The sequence below is a fragment of the Salvia splendens genome, chromosome 11 (genome assembly GCF_004379255.2).
Source record: "Salvia splendens isolate huo1 chromosome 11, SspV2, whole genome shotgun sequence".
NCBI lineage: Eukaryota > Viridiplantae > Streptophyta > Magnoliopsida > Lamiales > Lamiaceae > Salvia > Salvia splendens.
Genome location: NC_056042.1, coordinates 1,599,641 through 1,620,650, shown reverse-complemented (window position 1 = coordinate 1,620,650; position 21,010 = coordinate 1,599,641). Strand labels below are relative to the sequence as shown.

General features: G+C 38.0%; 2 protein-coding genes across 3 annotated transcripts; both read left to right on the top strand.

Annotated features, from left to right (window-relative positions):
- The first annotated feature begins 8,213 nt into the window (after positions 1–8,213).
- On the top strand, positions 8,214–12,392 carry LOC121755191 (probable receptor-like protein kinase At2g42960). 2 transcript variants are annotated; one of them, XM_042150480.1, is made up of 8 exons: positions 8,214–8,738; positions 9,921–10,604; positions 10,682–10,786; positions 10,875–10,997; positions 11,087–11,257; positions 11,350–11,479; positions 11,564–11,773; positions 11,950–12,392. In XM_042150480.1, exons 2-8 carry the CDS (start codon positions 9,952–9,954, stop codon positions 12,076–12,078), a joined length of 1,521 nt encoding a protein of 506 aa, XP_042006414.1. In that variant the 5' UTR covers positions 8,214–8,738; positions 9,921–9,951; the 3' UTR covers positions 12,079–12,392. The 2 variants fall into 2 exon arrangements, with proteins under 2 accessions (XP_042006414.1, XP_042006412.1); XM_042150478.1 differs by having other exon boundaries at positions 9,906–10,604.
- Positions 12,393–18,306: 5,914 nt separating this feature from the next.
- Positions 18,307–20,224, top strand: LOC121755193 (glucan endo-1,3-beta-D-glucosidase-like). Its single transcript, XM_042150481.1, has 4 exons — positions 18,307–18,526; positions 19,192–19,662; positions 19,764–19,794; positions 19,885–20,224. The coding sequence occupies exons 1-4, from the start codon at positions 18,457–18,459 to the stop codon at positions 20,042–20,044; spliced, it is 732 nt and encodes a 243-aa protein (XP_042006415.1). The 5' UTR covers positions 18,307–18,456; the 3' UTR covers positions 20,045–20,224.
- Positions 20,225–21,010: the final 786 nt, after the last annotated feature.

Genomic DNA, 21,010 nt, shown 5'->3' with positions numbered 1-21,010 from the left:
ATCCTCAGAGAAGTTCATGAAGGATCGTGCGGTAGCCACATCGGAGCCAGAGCTTTAGCTAAAAAAGTTCTGAGATGGGGATATTATTGGCCAACCATGGTACAAGAGGCAGTGCAGCTCGTCAAGAAGTGTACGAAGTGCCAAATTCATGCAAATGTCCCAAGGATGCCGCAGACCGATCTATACACTATGCAAAGCCCTTGGCCTTTCATGCAATGGGGCATAGACATAGTGGGACCACTTCCTCAAGCTCCTCGGCAAATGAAATCCCTTATCGTTGCCGTGGACTACTTCACGAAGTGGGTGGAGGCTGAACCATTAGCTACGATAACGAGCTCAAAGGCATTGGACTTCGTCTGGAAGAACATAGTGTGCCGATTTGGCATACCCCACATCCTCATCTCGGATAATGGGACTCAGTTCACCGACAAGACGTTCAAGAATTGGTGCCAAGAGCTGAACATTCAACAGCGGTTCACTTCGGTCTCCCATCCCCAAGCAAACGGACAAACGGAAGTAACGAACCGGATTCTGGTGAAAGGGTTAAAAGCTCGGTTAGAACAAGCCAAAGGACAATGGGTAGAAAATCTCCCTCAAGTCCTATGGTCCTATCGAACTACGCCCAAAACCTCCAACGGTGAAACTCCGTATAGTCTGGTGTACGGCACTGAAGCCGTAATTCCGGTGGAGATCGGCATACCCAGTCCCCGAACTCTAAATTTCTCCTCAGAAATGAATGACGACGGACTGAGAGCAGAACTAGATCTCGCCGAAGAAAGAAGAGAATTGGCGTGCATAAAAGCAGCCAAGTATAAGGAGCAAGTAGCCCGGTATTTTAACCAAAGGGTGAAAAAGCTTCAATTTCAAGTGGGAGATCTCGTCTTGAGAAACAACGAAGTAAGCCGAGCAGAAAAGCTGGGCAAACTCGAACCCACATGGGAGGGTCCGTATCGGGTGTCAGAAGTCCTCGGCAAAGGGTCTTATAAATTGACTCACATGTCAGGAGAACAAGTACCCCGAACATGGCACGTCTCCAACCTCAAGAAGTTCCACTTGTAAGAGACAAAGTCCGGTCAGTCTGTCTTGTGTCTAGTTCGGTCATAGGGGTACATGTTTTTATTTGTTTGTTTTTACTTGTACCTTTTACTTGTCGTTTTATAAAAAGTTTAAAGTTTTTTCTTTCGTCTTTTTCATTTTTTCTCTATGTGTTTTGTCTCTATGTGCTTGTCGTCTCTTACAAATGGTACCAAGGTATATCGTTCTTTAAAGACTGATCCCCTTTTTAGATCGATTATTAAAGACTATTGTGAGTCCAAGCTTCTAAGGAGGATATAAGACCACAATTCAGCTTAACAAGCAGTCCGTCTGAAACGAACTGCAATAAGCCAACGATTGTGAGTCCAAGCTTCCAAGGAGGATACAAGACCGCAATTCAGCTTAACAAGCACTTCGTCTGAAACGAACTGCAATAAGGGAAAGTCCGATCCACGCGATAAACCTCGCCGAATTAGGACGACCAAGTTCGGTCAAAGAAGTTTACCTCATAAGACCGGGGACGACCATGTCCAGTCAAAGAGGTTTACTGCATAAGACCACTTCGGTTAACTGGGAAAGTCCGATCCACGCGATAAAACTCGCCGAATTAGGACAAGGGAAAGTTCGATCCCGGCGACAAAAATCGCCAAATTAGAACACAAACCAAGTCCGGTCAAAGATGTTTATTTCATCAGACCAAAGACGAGTCCGGTCAAAGATGTTTATTTCATCAGACCAAAGACGAGTCCGGTCAAAGATGTTTATTTCATCAGACCAAAGACGAGTCCGGTCAAAGATGTTTATTTCATCAGATCAAAGACGAGTCCGGTCAAAGATGTTTATTTCATCAGACCAAAGACGAGTCCGGTCAAAGATGTTTATTTCATCAGACCAAAGACGAGTCCGGTCAAAGAAGTTTACTTCATAAGACCAAGGACCAAGTCCGGTCAAAGAAGTCTACTTCATAAGACCGAGGACAAGTACGATGAAATTTTTTCGCTAAGCTGTAAATACAGTGTTAGAAGCGAAAACAAATTTCATTTTTCAAATCTTGTTCGGCATACAACTCCGCTACCCTACAAAATGGCGTTACGCTATTACAAAGGACTATTCTACTGTCCAGGGTTGCTGAAGTTAAGCCACCTATCTGCAAAACCCTCTGGAAGCCGAGTTCGGTTGTTCCGAGCAGATGAAGAATAAGCAGGTCGACGAGATGCTATCCTCGACCCAACGCCTCTTCCCCGAGCCCGAGAAGTCCTAACACCTCGGCGATGAAGAGTCTCTGCAATAAGCATCTGCTGATCGTGCTCGCTCATAGTCACAACTCCTCGGCGAATTTCAGTCCGTCCCTGTCTTGACGATTCCGGTTGCTCCTGAGCCCGTTCTCGTCTTGACGTTTCCGGCTGTGCCGGAGTTCGTTGTTGACTGGGAGTAGGATTTTGAACAAGGGAACCAGAGGTTTGATCTGGAGTGCGAGCATCTGTTGCCACGATATGCCGAAGGAATCTTTCTATGGAGGGGCGCCGAGAAAGAACAATGTCGTACCGAGAAGCCCAGCGCCGTAATGATTTCACAACTTGTTGGCAAGCCGAGCTCTCCAGCGCATTGTTCCTCCGGAGTACATGATATTCCTCCCACAGTTCGTCAACTCGACTCTGAACATCTGATATGGTCAAGCCCCCGCGCACACGGATGTAATCCTCGTACGCAGTCCTCTCAGCAATGGTCGTATTCAGCTCGGCCTCCAGATCCTTCTTATCGGACTCTAAGTCCTTATTATCGGCCTCCAGCTTCACTAAACGAGCCAGAAGCTCGTCATTCTTCGTCTGATCGGCTATAGCTCTTCTCTCAGCTTCGTCCAAAGCCGAAGAGTACAGCCGTTTCCAGTGAAGTATCTCCATCTCCTTGGGTACAAAGCAGCTATATTAGTTCGGCAGATGTACCGAGCAGATAGTAAAATACTACAGGAATAAAGGCGAGTACGAAAAGCTATACGAAGACAAGTGTAGAGAATTTTTCGTTCACAAGGAAAATTTTTTACACTAGGAGGGCTTCAAGGCCATTTTACAAAGAAGAAACTGGACTAAGAGAAGGGAGACGAAATCATACTCCGCCAGCTTCGTCTCCGGCTCCTTGGTCTGGTTCAGCTTCTTTCTCCTGAACCACCTCAGCCTCCGCCTCGCCTCCCGCCGGCCTCGCCTCCGCCTCCTGATCGGCCTCCTTCTCCGGATGCCCGGCCCGCTCGACTTCGGCCTCCAGCTCCAGCGGTTCGGCCTCACCCTCTCCGTTGTAAGTCGAAGCGGGTGAAACGGGTCCCACGGAGGCAAAGATAGCCTCCAGGTTCTCGTCCCGATCAGCTCGACAACCCCGGACTCGGTCTGCAGAAAGCAGGACCGAGGATGAAGCGAGCTCCTCAAGGAGCGGCAGATTCTGAAGCCGAGCTGCTATCTCTCGGCTGTACAGAGGCAGCACGACGTCGGCCCCCTGCTCGCCCTTATCGGCAATTAGCCTTACCAGGCTACCGACAAAGGCCGAGAACTGGCTGCTCAAAAAGAGTTTCTCCGTGTAAACACGGAGAGCTTCCCCTTGGGCAACCACGGCAGCAGCATCGCTCCGCTTCGTCTGCTCTCGCTGGATGACGAGCTGGTTTTTGGCAAACTGAGCTTCATCCTGGGCCGAAATCCTAGCAGCTCTGGCTTTCTCAAAGTTAGCCTCAGCCTGTTCGGCCCGATGACAAGCAGCCGCCAACTTCCTCTGCATCTCGGCATAGTCATTGGACGCTTTGGAGAGTTCGACGGCGACGAGCTTGGAGAGCATATCGTTCCTCTGAAAATGAATAAAGAAAAAAGTCAACAAAGGGGCCACAAAAAATACAGGAAAAAAGCAAGGCCAGAAAATCAAGAAGAGAATTCACCTCGGCGAAGTCCGTGGGCCATAAAAACGGCTCACAGATATGTTCCGAAGGAGGCGCCAAGACCACGTCCTTCTCTGGCGCTCTCGGGGGCTTCTGAGCCCTCCCCTTCCCCTTTGCCGAAGTCGACTCCGGCTTCTTCGGATCCGAAGAGGTTTTTTGCCTTTTCGGAGTCCTCTCGGCATCAGACGCCGAGCTGGTGGTTTTCGGCCTCTCCGGCTCCTTGGACTCCGAAGATTTGCGGCTAGCTTTACTCAGCATGTACACTGCCAAAAAGCAAGAAAGCAAAGTCAGATTTTCTTTGTTAAAGCAGTAGAGCATAAAGATAAAGAGAAATCCTCACCCTCGGCCTCTTCGTCCGAAGACGAGATGTCGAACACAACGTCGCCCTTGACGAGCTCAGACTCCTTGTATTGTTTCCTAACTATGGGAATCTTGTTGAGCTCGCCATCGAGCTCGTCCAACGGTTCAGGCCGAGGGTGACGGATAACGGACTCCGGCCCTCTCCAGGGAAAACTAGGAGCCGCGGTCCTATCATAGTAGAAGAAGCGATTTTGCCACTTCGGCCACTTCGTTTTACAAAAGGCTCTAAAGGGCTGTAAAGGGATCAAGTAAAACCAAGACCCCTTCCTCTTAAATTGAAAGAATTTAAGGATCGCCTTCAAAGACAAATCCCTTCCTAACCTACGGAGTTCGGCAGCGAAGGCCGACAAGTGCCTCCAAGAGTTCGGAGTCACTTGGCCTAAAGGAAGCTGAAAAAAATCTAGTAAATCTATAAAGGCAGAAGGGAGGGGGAAACGAAGCCCGCATTCTAAGCAGGCCTCGTACACGGTGGCGTACCCCTCCGGCGGGGAGTCAGCCCTATGATCACCGTCAGGTACCACCGCCTTCCCCCCAGGAAAAAAGTATTTTTCGGGTAGGGATATCACAGTATCCTTACTCAAAATACTATGGAAATACTCTACAGTCTTCTCCCCGGACTCTTTCCGGCCAGAAGACCCCTTATCCCCTTTCCTACCGCTACCCGACTCCGAAGAAGAAGAAGACATTTTTCTTACTTTTTGAAGATGAAGAAAGTCGGAAGAAGCTCTTGAAAGCGGAAGAAAATTTCTCGAAAAAGAGAGAGTATAGAAGACGCAACAGCAAAAGTGCTTCAATGATGAAGAAAGGAGCATATTTATCAGATTCGGGAAAGATTTCGAGATCGTTGCGCCGTTTCGAATCCCACCTTTTCAGGATTCAACGGCCGGATTTTACTGTCGCATTTAATGCAGGCACGCGCAAGGCACGTCCCCTGACGTCAGCCTCCCCCTTACCATTATCCAGAATGCCGAAGTGACTCACCTCGCCGAAGTGATTCACTTCGCTTTTCGGGGGGGGTAGTGATGGGGTACGAACTAAACCCTAATGGCAAGCCCAATAACAGTGACGGCCCATCAGCCCAGAGCCCAAGAAAGAGTATCTGTTCGGCACCAAAGAGTTCGGCACGACCCAAGAGTTCGGACTCAGCCTACAGCTCGGTAAAAGCCGACCAGTCAAGCTCTCCTCTCAGATCGGCAAGAGCTGATCGGTAAAGTCCAGCAGTTCGGTCTCAGCATTCGATCGAACTAGGAGTTAGTGGACTCATGAAAGGCCTCCACGACCTCCGCTATACCCACGATCTATTTAGTGGTACGAAGCAGTTATTGAGCAGTTATTGCTCACCCACGATCTTGTTAGTGGGGCTGCAAACCACGACCTTAGTTCAATGTATAAATAGAACTTAGATCAGATAGAAAAGGGTTAAGCTCTCTAGAGATAAAAGCATATAGCAAGTCTGTGTTGTAAGCTGTAATCCCAGATCAAGCAATACAATCTTGCCCTCCCTTCTTCCCGTGGACGTAGATTTACTTCAGTAAATCGAACCACGTAAATTCACCGTGTCGTAATTTATTTTTACGAGCATTTATCATCATCAATAATTCGCGGATTCATCAATATGTGTTTGTTTTATTATAGCCAATAGGTCAAATCTATTCCATATTCCATATTCCATATTCCATATTCAGAGTTTCTTATAATTTTAATATATGTAGATTAAAATTAAATTTTAAATAAATTTATACTTTTTTGAAAAAATATTGCATCAGTAAAAGAATAACTAAAATTGACTATCATAAAATTTCTATTGCATTTATGTATTTTATTGTTCTAAAATTGTTACATAGAAACTCATTGATAACAATTTCAAATGGGTATCTTAATTAAATAGAAATTTATTTGTTATAAACTTAAAATGTGAACAACTTAATTCATTTCACTAACAAGCATGCATGGTAAGTTTGAGATTACAACTAACTTTTATGAATATTAAATCAAATCCCATTAATGTTCGCATAATAGAAATCAAATATTTTAGTTGAGAAAAATATTGAGAACGAAACTCAAACAGACAATTTATCACACAAAGAGTTGACATTTATAAAGGAAATATATATACAAATATGGATAATAAACAATACTACTATACTAAAATACATTGTGGTGATAATGTTATAAATAAATTAATACAGCTTATAAATTAAATATCATCTAAAGAATAAATATAAAAATGGCCAACATACATAATATGTGCCAAACACATAGTTTATTGATTTTGTTTAATAATATGAGGAAAATGAGGATAAATACACAAAGTTTGAGGTCTGGAATTTGCTTATTAATATGAGGAAATTGAGGACAAATTACTGCGACTCCACGCTCTACATTGAAAAAATACCTTATTAATGTGCTATTAGGAAAAAAAATAAATAATTGATTACACATTGATTAAGCTTTTTATGCACATTAATTGCTGAATAGATCGTGGATTTGTGGATGTCATGACTCTATGTCTTCATAAATACTCTGAAAATAAAACAAAAATTAATTACTAGTATTAGTACTTCTTATAGTATATATATGTGTGTAATTTTTTTAAATGTATATAATAATGTTTTTTAGCATATCATTTTTTAATAAAGATGAACGTTGTGATTGAGGCCATGTACATCCTATGCGCATTTTATCTTACGACTCATACGTATTATGTATCGCATCATCATATTCTTTAATTTCTACATTAGGCCAAAACGCCTACAACCCATCTCCTCATACATATACTCATACCACATCATTATTTATTTATTTATTTTTAATTATTATCTAATTGTATGAAGTATTTTTTCATAAAAAGTAAAGTTAAAATAAATTACTACAAATGGAATTGATAAAATACTAAAATTTACATCGTTGAAATACCTAAAAAATCACACTAACTATATACCAAAAGTTTACATAATTAAATTTCCTACAAATTACATTATTTAAATTTCTATTTTTTTGATTAAAAAACTAATTAATAATTAAAATTTCATTAAAATAGTAAATTATTTGAAATGCAAATTTTGAATTCAAAAAAATGAAAAATGTATTGTAGTATGGCTCATGGTCTCACAATGCAAACCGTGTTGGGTGCTACACCCCTCCTCCCCTAATAATTAGACTTGCATATTAGTATTTGACGATACTTAGAATAATTTCAATTCAAGCATTATTTTTAAAAATAATAATTTTTACAACATAGTAACAATTTTGTATATATGATTCTCAACGGTAAAAATAAATTATGTTAATTTAATAACAATAACAACAGCAATTATAATAATAATAATAATATTAATAAACCAAATTACCAAAAAGACTATCACATCGGCAACTTTAAGTTAATCCCACAATTTGTAAAAATAATTAATTTTATCATAACCTTTGACGCTCCACGTATCTTAATTTTTTTTATATAATTAGCTAATTTTTTAAAATTAAAGAATTGTCAGAATTTTACCAAAATTTATCATATACTACTAGCATTTTGTACTCTAATAACAATTTTCAATTTTCATTTTTCAGTTTTCTAGGATACTCCACACTACATTGATAGAAGTTCAAAAATCGAATGCGGTGGTATATAAAAGAAATATCCTTAAAAGGTAAATAAATCAATTAAATCATTTTTCAGAGCAGATTCAGACAGATGACATCCTAAAAAAGGACTAACTTGTAAATGCAGATCTGTTTTAGTCATAGATTTACTGTTCATTATGTTGACTCACAGCCACACACTTTCATAAATCTTTTTTTTTCCTATTACTCACATTCCACTTTTGTCTGGATTTAACTTTTTTTCTCATTTTTTTCATTTTTATTTTCTCCCACCATTGCTATAAATGCAGGCTTGCTTCTAAGTTCTAACCTCATTTTGCTTTCACTTTACTATTCTCTCTCTCTCTCTGGTTTTCCTCCATTGCAAACCAAGCATTCTTCCCTCTTTTCCCCACATTCCCAAATCCCACCTACCATTTCTCTCCTCTCCCCTTTTATTAGAAATCCCACATCTCTGATTTCCTCCCATCACTCAAAACCCCAACAAAATAAGGTAAAAAAGGATGAACTCCTCCGCCTCCTCCCAAAGATTGGATTTTTGGTCTGCCATTGTTTCGAGAAAGAAAAAGAAATTCACTTTCTCACTTGCATGATTGTTATCATTTCTCTTGGCCCACTCTTCACCACAAACCTTCTACTTCTAAACTACTCTTTCTTTTGAGCTTCTCTTTTTTCCCTTTTTTATTCTTGGTGGGTTTGTGGCATTTCATCTCTGCATTGGCGTATCTATGCAAATTGGGCATCTGTTGAGGCAAAAAAGAACCTTTTTTTTTGCTTCTTTGGGTTATCAAGGAGGAAGATCAGGGGGGTTGAGTTCAGATCACTGGCCAAGGTGAGGGCTTTCTGTCCCATTATGTTTCTGTTGATTGGATGGAAAGACACACACTTTCTTGATTTTGATTCAGCTGTTAAATTTGGGGTTGGATTTGAGCATGTAATCTGTGTAGATCAATGTTGGTTTGGTTTTTCTTTAGCTGTAATGCTGTTGATTGTGTTGTGATAGTAGTGTTTATATGTGGAGGAGGGTTAATTGGTTAAATGTAGTGTTGAAAAGAAAGAAAGATTTGTGTGTTGATGCTGCTAAGTGCTAGCTAGTGATCACAGTCAACTCATTTCTTGTTTAGCTGAGTTTGTTTAGGAGATTAGATCAATGGTGGTTTAGTTTAGGAAGTTAGGAATCTGTGTAGATAAATGGTGGTTTGGCTTTTTTAGCTCATAGCGTTTATATGTGGAGAAGGCTTATTGAAATTGGTTAAATGTAGTGTTCTTGGAAAGAAAGAAAGATGTGTGTTGATGCTGCTAACTAGTGATCACAGTCAGCTCATTTCTTGTTTGTCTGAGTTTGTTTTGGAACTTAGAAATCTAGCAGCAATTGAATATTTTGTGTTTTCTGATAATGTGATACGACCCTCGAATTCAGAGTTCAATGAAGTAGTCCTTGTTCAGGTTTGCTTAGTGTATTTTTACTTCCTTGTGCTGAAATCTCGGAAAATGGCTTCTGAAAGTTAATTTTCTGAGTTATCGAAGAAGTATGGGCTCTGAAACTTTGGGCTCTCATTTGCATATGCGTGGGTGTGTTTCTAGTTCTAATTTTGGGGATCTTGTAATTGGTTAAATGTAGTACTCCTGAAAAGAAAGAAAGATGTGTGTGCTGATGCTGCTAACTAGTTATCAAAGTCGGCTCATTTCTTGTTTAGCTGAGTTTGTTTCGGAACTTAGGAAGTCTAGCAGCATTGAGTTTGTTTAGGAACTTAGATTAATGGTGGTTTAGTTTCTCTTTAGCTCATAGAATTTTGTTATGTTGTTGATTGTGCTATGTTTGTAGCATTTATATGTGGAGAAGTTGTCTTGAAATTGGTTAAATGGAGTATTCTTGAAATGAAAGAGAGATGCGTGTGTTGATGCCGCTAACTAGTGATCACAGTCATCTCATTTCTCGTTTGTCTGAGTTTGTATTGAATTTGGTGTGTTTTTCTGAAATGATGTTGTCCTTGTTCAGGTTTGATTGGTGCAGATTTACTTCATTGTGCTGAAATATCAGAAAAATGGCTTCCGAAAGTTTATATTCTGAGTTGTCGAAGAAGTATGGGGCTCTGAAACTTTGGGTTCTCATTGGCATATGCGTGGGTGCGTTTATAGTTCTAATATTGGGGATCTTATCGATATGGATCATGTTCCAACGGAGATCTAAAAGAGCCTCCGACAAGTATTCTGCATGCCAGATTCCTAACTTCTCAAAAGAAATCATCGTAGACAGAGTTGGGGAAGAAAGCACGCACGATCATCCAGAAGCTTTATACTTGACGATAAACGATAAACCTAGCGATAAGAAAACGGAGAAGATGTTAGTCCATTTGGGTAGGAGCAGATCAAGTGATGCTGATAATATCAGCCAGAGCAGTTCGGTTTACCATTATGAGATGGGCGGTAGCTCTCAATCGGGAGAGGAGGGGAGTTCTGGTCATGCCCTTAAACAGTCTTCAATGTCGTACGGGATTGCCACAGCTTCTCCGTTGATTGGTTTGCCGGAAATATCTCATCTTGGGTGGGGCCACTGGTTCACGCTCAGAGATCTTGAGATCGCAACAAGTCGTTTTTCAGCCGAAAACATCATTGGGGAAGGTGGTTATGGGGTCGTCTATCGAGGAAAATTGGCCAATGGCTCGGAGGTGGCAGTTAAGAAGCTTCTTAATAACCTGTGAGTATCCTTATTAGTTTTTTTTATCCGAAGCTTGTGCGAAATCTTTTTTTGATAAATGATGCGTTGAATTGCAGAGGCCAAGCGGAGAAAGAGTTTAGGGTCGAAGTCGAGGCCATTGGTCATGTTCGACATAAAAACCTCGTGAGACTTCTCGGCTACTGCATAGAAGGAGTTCAGAGGTTAGCTTTTGGTTCCGTTTCTCTTAGTTTTTTTTTCGTTGATCTTTATTCGCATTTTGAGATGAGGCGGCATGAAATCTATTTTCAGGATGTTGGTGTATGAATATGTAAATAACGGAAATCTCGAACAGTGGCTTCATGGGGCAATGAGGCAGCACGGCTCCCTAACGTGGGAAGCCCGAATGAAGGTTCTACTTGGTACCGCCAAGGCGTAAGTGGACTCTTTTCGTTTTCTTTCCTTGAACCATCAATGTTGAATAATTGGATGATGATAAAATTGCAACTGTTTTTGTTATACAGACTAGCGTATTTGCATGAAGCTATAGAACCAAAAGTCGTGCATCGCGACATAAAATCAAGTAATATCTTGATCACGGGCGAGTTCAACGCTAAAGTTTCCGACTTTGGTTTGGCTAAGCTGCTGGATTCTGGAGAAAGCCATATAACAACGAGGGTGATGGGAACTTTCGGGTATATTTCCCTTTCGAAGTTTGCTCCTTTTCCGGTTTTGTGATCTATTTCTAATGTAGTTTTTGTTCATAATGAGCTTTTGCAAATTTCAGTTACGTGGCTCCAGAATATGCAAATACGGGCTTGCTAAATGAAAAAAGCGACGTTTACAGTTTTGGCGTTCTGCTTCTTGAAGCCGTCACCGGAAGAGATCCAGTAGATTACGCACGTCCAGCCAACGAGGTGCTAATTTTAATTTTTTTTGTTAAAGGGTAAAAGTAGCTAGTAAATTCTCGTCGTAACAGTCCATAACTGTGCCTGTGGCAGGTTAATCTCGTCGAGTGGCTTAAAATGATGGTAGGGAACAGGAGAGCCGAGGAAGTTGTAGACCCTATTCTCGAAGTCAAGCCTACTACCCGTGCTCTGAAACGTGCACTTCTCGTTGCGCTAAGATGTGTAGATCCCGAGTCGGAGAAACGGCCCAAAATGAGCCAGGTCGTACGTATGCTGGACACCGACGATCTTCCTTATCGCGAGGTAAGCATTTCTCTCTGATCTAGATTCTGTTAAAGCTAAAAAAAGTCGATTAAATGGTTTTTGTCCAAAAGGTCACAAACTCTTTCGTGTCCACGAACAAATAAGGTTTCGGTTCCATGGATTCTTCGCCTTGTAGTATAAACCGTTTCAATAGTTCTAACGTTCATTACCTGCAGGATCGAAGGAGTAGGAAAAGTAGGACGATGAGCTTGGAGATCGAGTCGATGAAGGAGGCTAGTGGTTCGGCTGATTCGGAAAGCAGGGGGGAGCCATCAGAAAGCCACACTTCTAAGACAATGGATTGAAACTGACTTTTTAGACGTATATCTCTCTACCATTCACATTTTCTAACTGGAAAGATTCCTCCAGTGAAGAACAGGATTGGAATCTTGAATCATTGCCGATACCTCCAAAGATAACGAAGAAATGCGTGTGAGACCAAGACGGCTAATTAATGTGGTGCGGTAAGGGTTTAGGGTTCCGGTGGGCGGACCCGTCTTTTGTAACATTTATGGTTTGTCATTCTATTTCCGACTCCATTTTGTCTCTCGTTGGTACGGTGAGGATACGTTCCTGCGGATTTACGGCCTCCCGGTTTATATAAATTTTTGGCAGAAAACATTGTTTCTTGCATCAAGACTAGAGAGAGGGGGGGGGGGGGTGATTGGTTTATAAAAATTACTAACCGGATAAGATTTGTTTGCTCGATGAATTGAGTTTTTTCGGGTATGTTAAGGCGAAGATTTACGTAATGCTCAATGATCTCGGTTGAGCAGTGATGACGAAGGTCACTGAAAAGAGCGACAGAACTACTATTGTTGCAGCTTCGCCAAAATGTGTCCTCGATACTCGACCAAAATTGTCGAGTAATATGTCAAAATCTTCATATTAACATGTCCGAAAAAGTTCATACATCAATTGAACGAATCTTGTTATAAAGCGATTGAAAATCGCTTAGTGAACTATAGTTTCACTGAAAAGAGTGATGAACTAGTATTGTTGCGACAAATCGAGTAATATGTCAAAATCTTCGTATTAACATGAACAAAAATGTTTATACATCAATTGAACTAATCTTGTTATAAAGCGACTGCAAATTAGTTGTGAACTTGATATTATTTTTTTGCTAGCTACAAAAAGCCACAAAAATCGAAATGGGCCTGCTACTTATTTAACTCATTGGCATAATGGGCCTCGATGTATTGGACTTGGGCTTTTCGATTTTTCAGGACTTCTAATCTTTATTATTTTTATTATTGTTATTATAATTATGCAATAAATATAATAATTTAAAAAATGGAAGGTCATTGTAATTTGGCAGTAAATTGTCATAATGTTTAATGCCGATTAGGCATATTTGGTTTGCTAGATTAGACAGGATAGAGTGTTATGAATATTATTCGGTTGAATAGATTCGCTCAACACTAAATACGAGGGTCGGTTATGAACACCGACATTTCTTCTAGGATAAAATTAATCTCGGTCAATTCAATTTCAAATATATTCGTGTCAATTCTCTCTTATCCGGTTATCCTCCTTCATTTCAATATGATTGCTTCTTCATTACTCTTTATTTTTAATTTAGTACCAATACAAACCCTAAATTTTAAATTTTAGTGGCTCTTTCGGAAACATTCTTTTATTATTTATTGCAACATTATTTAAATTTCGCTACAGTCAAGAAGCCACTTTATTTTTGCTTCAAAAAGAAGCATAAGAAATGAATTAATTATAGTAAAGTGAGACGAGGTGTATACTATAAAGCAAGCCTAAGTAGACTTTAAACATAAAATATGATTTGGCCAAACTAATCGTATTTAGGTTAGGATAAATGTTACCCTACTTTTGATACAAAAATAAACCAAGACACCCCAAAATGTACAAAGGTTGGCCGCAATTATTGCAATCGACCCACCATTTCTATCTCATACCTTTTCTTTTATTGATTTATTATTTTGTCTAGAAAAGGAAATTAGTAGTACTACTATTTTAATGAAAATAATTCAAGAAAGTAGGATCATTTATTTTTTTCAATTGTAGAAGGACAAGGAATGAGATTCCAAAATATTTTATTTGTTTTTATGTAATACTACAAATTTATCAAGCCAATAAGATGACAAACTAGTGATAACATAAATAGTTCAAAATATAAACAATGACAAAATAGTAGTGGACGAGCGCGTTGCACGAGCGATCGCTCGTCCGCCGGCTCGTCCACTATTGTGGATCCTCTAAAAAACGTTCTATCATAATCACTACATAAGAAAACAGGTACAATGAGGCAGCACACAACCATTCAAATGCCGAGGTATCTTAATTTTTTATATATACATATGGTCAATAATGCTTCATCATATACTTTGTGGTCGTGGTAATTTAACCCCCTAAATTTTTGATTGAAGGAGAAACATTTTACCCATTAAATTATGTTTAACGGTTGAAATAATTAGCCTGTTGCAAACTTGCAATCAATCACTATCTTATAAAGGGAAATTTAACAAGATAGTTGCCCAAATCTTTTTTTTAATGTGTACCCTAAAGAAAAGTGAGATTTGTACAAATGAGAGAAATATTTCTCCCATATAAGAAAAAGAACAGAATAAAAGTAAGATAAATTTAAACATTAATTAGCCAACAGCATCTTGCAATTAGTGAAAGAAAAATTGACTCTCCAACAAATTAAAGAAACACAAAGCGTATAATCAATATTTTGTTAAGCATATCTAAATGTTTATAATGTGGTGCGGTAAGGGTTTAGGGTTCCGGTGGGCGGATCAAAGCGCCCGTCTTTTGTAACATTTATGGTTTGTCATTCTATTTCCGACTTCATTTTGTCTCTCGTTGGTACGGTGAGGATACGTTCCTGCAGATTTACGGCCTCCCGGTTTATATAAATTTTTGGCAGAAAACATCGTTTCTTGCATTAAGACTAGAGAGAGGGGGGTTGATTGGTTTATAAAAATTACTAACCGGATAAGATTTGTTTGCTCGATGAATTGAGTTTTTTCGGGTATGTTAAGGCGAAGATTTACGTAATGCTCAATGATCTCGGTTGAGCAGTGATGACGAAGGTCACTGAAAAGAGCGACGAACTGCTATTGTTGCAGCTTCGCCAAAATGTGTCCTCGATACTCGACCAAAATTGTCGAATAATATGTCAAAATCTTCATATTAATATTGGCCGAAAAAGTTCATACATCAATTGAACGAATCTTGTTATAAGGCGATCGAAAATCGCTTAGTGAACTATAGATTCACTGAAAAGAGTGATGAACTAGTATTGTTGCGACAATCGAGTAATATGTCAAAATCTTCGTATTAACATGAACAAAAATGTTTATACATCAATTGAACTAATCTTGTCATAAAGCGACTGAAAATTAGTTGATATTATTTTTTTGCTAGCTACAAAAAGCCACAAAAATCGAAATGGGCCTGCTATTTATTTAACTCATTGGCATAATGGGCTTCGATGTATTGGACTTGGGCTTATGGGAAAACCCTTTTGATTTTTCAGGACTTCTAATCTTTATTATTTTTATTATTGTTATTATAATTATGCAATAAATATAATATAATATAATAATTTAAAAAATGGAAGGTCATTGTAATTTGGCAGTAAATTTTCATAATGTTTAATGCAGATTAGGCATATTTGGTTTGCTAGATTAGACAGGATAGAATGTTATGAATATTATTCGGTTGAATAGATTCGCTCAACACTAAATACGAGGGTCGATTATGAACACCCGCATTTCTTCTAGGATAAAATTAATCTCGGTCAATTCAATCTCAAGTATTCTCGTGTCGATTCTCTCTTATCCGGTTATCCTCATTTATTTCAATATGATTGCTTCTTCATTACTCTTTATTTTTAATTTAGTACCAATACAAACCCTAAATTTTAAATTTTAGTGGCTCTTTCGGAAACATTCTTTTATTATTTATTGCAACATTATTTAAATTTCGCTACAGTCAAGAAGCCACTTTATTTTTGCTTCAAAAAGAAGCATAAGAAATGAATTAATTATAGTAAAGTGAGACGAGGTGTATACTATAAAGCAAGCCTAAGTAGACTTTAAACATAAAATATGATTTGGCCAAACTAATCGTATTTAGGTTAGGATAAATGTTACCCTACTTTTGATACAAAAATAAACCAAGACACCCCAAAATGTACAAAGGTTGGCCGCAATTATTGCAATCGACCCACCATATCTATCTCATACCTTTTCTTTTATTGATTTATTATTATTTTGTATAGAAAAGGAAATTAGTAGTACTACTATTTTAATGAAATAATTCAAGAAGAAGGATCATTTATTGTTTTCAATTGTAGAAGGACAAGGAATGAGATTCCAAAATATTTTATTTGTTTTTATGTACTACTACAAATTTATCAAGCCAATAAGATGACAAAATAGTGATACATAAATAGTTCAAAATATAAACAATGACAAAATAGTAGTGGACGAGCGCGATGGACGAGCGTCTTTCTTGTTGCTCGTCCGCCGGCTCGTCCACTACTATGAATGCTCTAAAAAAACGTTCTATCACAATCACTACATAAGAAAACAGGTACAATGAGGCAGCACACAACCGTTCAAATGCCTAGGTATCTTAATTTTTTATATATACATATGGTCAATAATGGTTCATCATATACTTTGTGGTCGTGGTAATTTAACCCCTGTATTTTTGATTGAAGGAGAAACATTTTAACCATTAAATTATGTTTAACGGTTGAAATAATTAGCCTGTTGCAAACTTGCAATCAATCACTATCTTATAAAGGGAAATTTAACAAGATAGTTGCCCAAATCTTTTTTTAATGTGTACCCTAAAGAAAAGTGAGATTTATATAAAATGAGAGAAATATTTATCCCTTATAAGAAAAAGAACAGAATAAAAGAAAGATAAATTTAAACAATAATTAGCCAACATCATCTTGCAATTAGTGAAAGAAAAATTGACTCTCCAACAAATTAAAGAAACACAAAGCGTATAATCAATATTTTATAAAGCGTATCTAATTACTTATAATGACTAATAGTAACTAGAGAAAATTAATCTTTGTGTAAGTTGTATTTTATACAAGCTCATAGCAAAAAATCAGCAATAGTATTGAAAATAAAATTAACAATGTTATAATGAAAACAATATATGGATTGAAGCAGACACTCTATTAAAAATCATTATACAATAAAAAAAGCAATCAGATACAATAAAACATAAGCACACACAAATTCTACAAGTGTTTTTACCCATCGTTATGATTTTACTAGTGTTTTTACCCATCTTTATGATTTTAAAATATCAATAATGTTGTTTTGAAAGTAAGGACATTAAAGTAGATATTGAAAAAGAAATTCAACTTTCTAACTCAGTTTATGGTGATAAATCGATCACTATCCTTTTTGTAATTTTGCGAAATAACAATAATAGCAATAACTGATAAGAGTCTTCCACTAACCATTATTAAATTATTCTAGCTATTAAGTTGGAACTCAAATTATTCTTTTATCATTCATACATTCATAAAATAAAAAAAGGTTGAAATCCCAACCTAAGTTTGGCAATTATTCTTTTATCATGTAACTTGGAGAGGTTAAGAACAAATTGTGTTGGTATTATCATTTAATGTCAAACGTTTCTCTCTCATTATGTGTTTTACTATACTAAGTAAAAAGAGAAAATAAAATAGAAAAATTAATATTTATATTCCAAAAAAATGTGTCATTTTGAAGTTTGAATAAGGCGAAGATAGTTTACTGTACTTAAAAAATCCGAGTAAGTACAAAATAGAGTAAATGATTAAGGTATACTAAGTATTTTTCCATCTTTCAATACAATTTCATATCGTAATCAAACCATATTTACACATACCAAATATACAATCATAATGAAGCGCAACTTAATTAATAAGAAAACAAAACTCACATATCATATTAATAGGTTCATGATTCAAATGGAGTACTTCACATGCCTAAGTATAGGTTGCGTTTGATTGTAATTAAAAAGAAAATAAAACTCACATATCAACTATATAACTTATAACATCGCATAAATTAAAAACATCCAGTTTATGTTCCCAACCATCGGGTTCCAGTTCGACCTAAGGTAGAATTGGAATCGTAATCAGCTCAAGAAGGGAAAGATAATATACAGTTCAAAATATGTAGATTTTTTACGTTCTTTCTCTCTCTCTTTTTTTTTTGTTTCCTTATTAATCATCGGTTCACAATTCAGAACTTTTGCAATGGAATCAGACCACCTAGTTCGCGATTTAGGTTAAGGTTTAGTTCAAAACCAAGATCATTAATTCCAAACTGACACTTGCCAGGTCGAACCAACGTTCTGATTCAACGATGCATCCCAATAAAAATAATTAAATATAGTGAGTGTATCCACTATCCTGGCTCCTAGGCAGCAGAATCAGTCCCCAACATAAGATGGAGCAATAAAAGTTTATTTTGATATTTATATAAAGCAAACCCCACTTTAAAACTCCCAACTATTCCCCTCTCTCTCTAGAAATGTTTGTATTTATATATGGTAATGGATGACACAAAGCCCCTTCTTTTCAAAGAGCAATGATGCTTGTTTGGATGGTGGACATGGTTTATCATAACCAAAGCAAAACCAACACATGAGAGAGAAAGCAACACATATTACTGGCAACAATGGCAAGAAACAGAGTAACCATTTACTGCTTCACACTCCTTCACATGGCTTCTCTTCTCCTCTCTTCAGGTTCTCTTTTTTCTCCATCTTAGTTTCTTTCTTATAAACAAAGGACACCTCTTCTTTACAATAATTCTAATGGATTTTATTTTGTTTTATACTGTAAATTTATGTGATTCTATTTGTGTTCTTCTACTTCTGAAACATGTCAGTTTTCTATCTCCAACTTGCTTCAGTTCAAGTTATTTAAAAAACTATTGCTTCTTTGATTTTTTAGTTCAAAAACTATCATGCTTTTTGTTCATCATCACATCTAACTAGTCATTCCAAGTTTTGAATTGGTGAATAGCTGTTTTGTTTTTCTTTTTTGTTGGAAAGCCATCATTTCAATTTGAGACTATGTTATCTTTTTTTTTCTTTTCAATAGTGTCATAACATGGTAAATACTTATTCAATGAATTAAATAAGTGATCCGATCAACTGAATAAGTGATGTCACATTCTGTTACGCCGTTTATTGTTAGAGCATTACAACATCAGTTCCAATTTGTCAAACTAATTCCCCAATCAACACATTTATCGATTATATTTTTCAATCAAACGACGTTGCTTCCTTTATATCATATTATAATCCTTGAATTTTGTACCGTTATTTCAACCAAATGATATTGTTTTTCGACGATTTATCTAACGAAGTACTACTATAATTTTTTTTAATTCTGTTGTGTTTTTCAGGTTCAAGTTCCAAACCAACGGACCAAATCAAACTGCAAGAATCAGACACAATCTCCAGCACACAAAAGGACATAACAACCCCAATCACAACAATTCCAACAGCCAACAACCCTTACACAACAACTCCAATGCTAAATCCAACTGATTCCAACTCTGATCAATCCCCAACCATCATGAACCCTGCCAATCCCCAAATGACTCCTCTGTCCACAAACTCACCCACTCCCTCGGCCGGGAGCTGGTGCATCGCCTCCTCCTCCTCCGTCTCCCAAGCCGCCCTCCAGCTCGCCCTCGACTACGCCTGTGGCCACGGGGCAGACTGCTCCCCCATCCAGCAAGGCGGGGGCTGCTTCGCCCCCAACACCCTCCGCCACCACGCCTCCTTCGCCTTCAACAGCTATTATCAGAAGAATCCCATCCCCACTAGCTGCAACTTTGGTGGGGCCGCCGTCACCACCAGCATTGATCCAAGTAAGTTTGTTACTCCCTCTTCCACGACCAATAGTTCTGTTTTTTTCTCTCTTAACTTTAACTATTTCTATTTTACTAATTTTGAATTAAAACTCGTGCAGGTTACGAGACATGCCAATATCCATCAACTAGGTGAATATTTTTACTATCACACTATGTAACTTGTGACAATTTCATTTTATTAGTTAAGTTGATGATCAATCTATGTATTAATTTTTGCAGTACAAGTTCATCTCTGCTGAATATAACCAACTCGAGTGGTTCGAGAGTTTTTGGAGGGGGTCGACCGATCACACCGGCTACTTCAGCAAGCTGCATCCCTTGTTTTCACTACACATTAGCATATTTGATTATTACTATTGTAGTAGCTTTGTTATGGTAATATTTGGGATGTGATATGAGATTTTTTATATTGTATGAATGTAGAGGTGAAGATTGATGTCAATTGGTGCTCATTTTTTGAATCATTTGACATGTTTCATGTAGTGAGATTGTACTATGTTTGGAGTGTATAGTTTTGAAAAGTATAGTATAGTTATTGAGACTTGTGTTGGTTGGTTTAGTGATGCCACTTTATCACTTCTTTCTCTTTCTCATGGGAATCTTGGTAGGGAAATGTGTAACTTTTTAGTCTTCTTTTATGTGTGTAGATCAAATTTGACAGGATTATTGACTGTGTCTGCGAAATAGACCCGCCCTTATCACGGATTGTCGGAGAAATAATCCTCCACGAGGTTTTTATGTCGAACATGACCAATGGCCACTTCGACTCTAAACTCCTTGTGGAGGATTATAATGTTGCATGCCCTTCCGTTTCGAGGTTGTCTTGACTAGTTTGTACTTGTCGGACTGATTGACGACAACATCGTCTTTAGTCTTCACCATCCGAGAAATTGCCAAATACAGTATAAATCCATATAAGTGAAATGAATTTGAAAGAGAAAATGATTGAAATATTGATAAGAACTGTTTATTTTTACTTCCTTCTTTCTCTTTCAAGACTTTTCTCTTTCCATTGCACGTACTTCCTCGAGAGTATAGTGTCTGTACATTTTTGGTCAAACTGACTTGGGACAACATCATCTCACTATTGAGGAATTGCCAAAAACCGTGTAAATCCATATAAACGAAACGAATTCGAAAGAGAAATTGATTGAAATATAGATAGATTTATCAATTCATTTATGTTTCTCTTTGATGTGAATCTTGGTAGGGAAATTTGACAGCATGAACTAAGTTTGTCTAAAGCAAAGTGAGAAAAGTGGTAAAGATAAGAAAAGTAAGATTCAGTCTAAAACATATTGATACATCAATCAACAAAGCTAATCAAATATTGAGCTATTTCAGG

Excerpts from the sequence above, each read along its gene's own strand:
- LOC121755191 (XM_042150480.1), top strand. The coding sequence starts at position 9,952 with ATGGCTTCCGAAAGTTTATATTCTGAGTTGTCGAAGAAGTATGGGGCT. Across the intron at positions 10,605-10,681 it reads AAGAAGCTTCTTAATAACCT|AGGCCAAGCGGAGAAAGAGT; the intron begins GTGAGTATCCTT and ends GTTGAATTGCAG. Across the intron at positions 11,258-11,349 it reads AGGGTGATGGGAACTTTCGG|TTACGTGGCTCCAGAATATG; the intron begins GTATATTTCCCT and ends TGCAAATTTCAG.
- LOC121755193 (XM_042150481.1), top strand. The coding sequence starts at position 18,457 with ATGGCAAGAAACAGAGTAACCATTTACTGCTTCACACTCCTTCACATG. Across the intron at positions 18,527-19,191 it reads TTCTCTTCTCCTCTCTTCAG|GTTCAAGTTCCAAACCAACG; the intron begins GTTCTCTTTTTT and ends TGTGTTTTTCAG. Across the intron at positions 19,795-19,884 it reads TGCCAATATCCATCAACTAG|TACAAGTTCATCTCTGCTGA; the intron begins GTGAATATTTTT and ends TAATTTTTGCAG.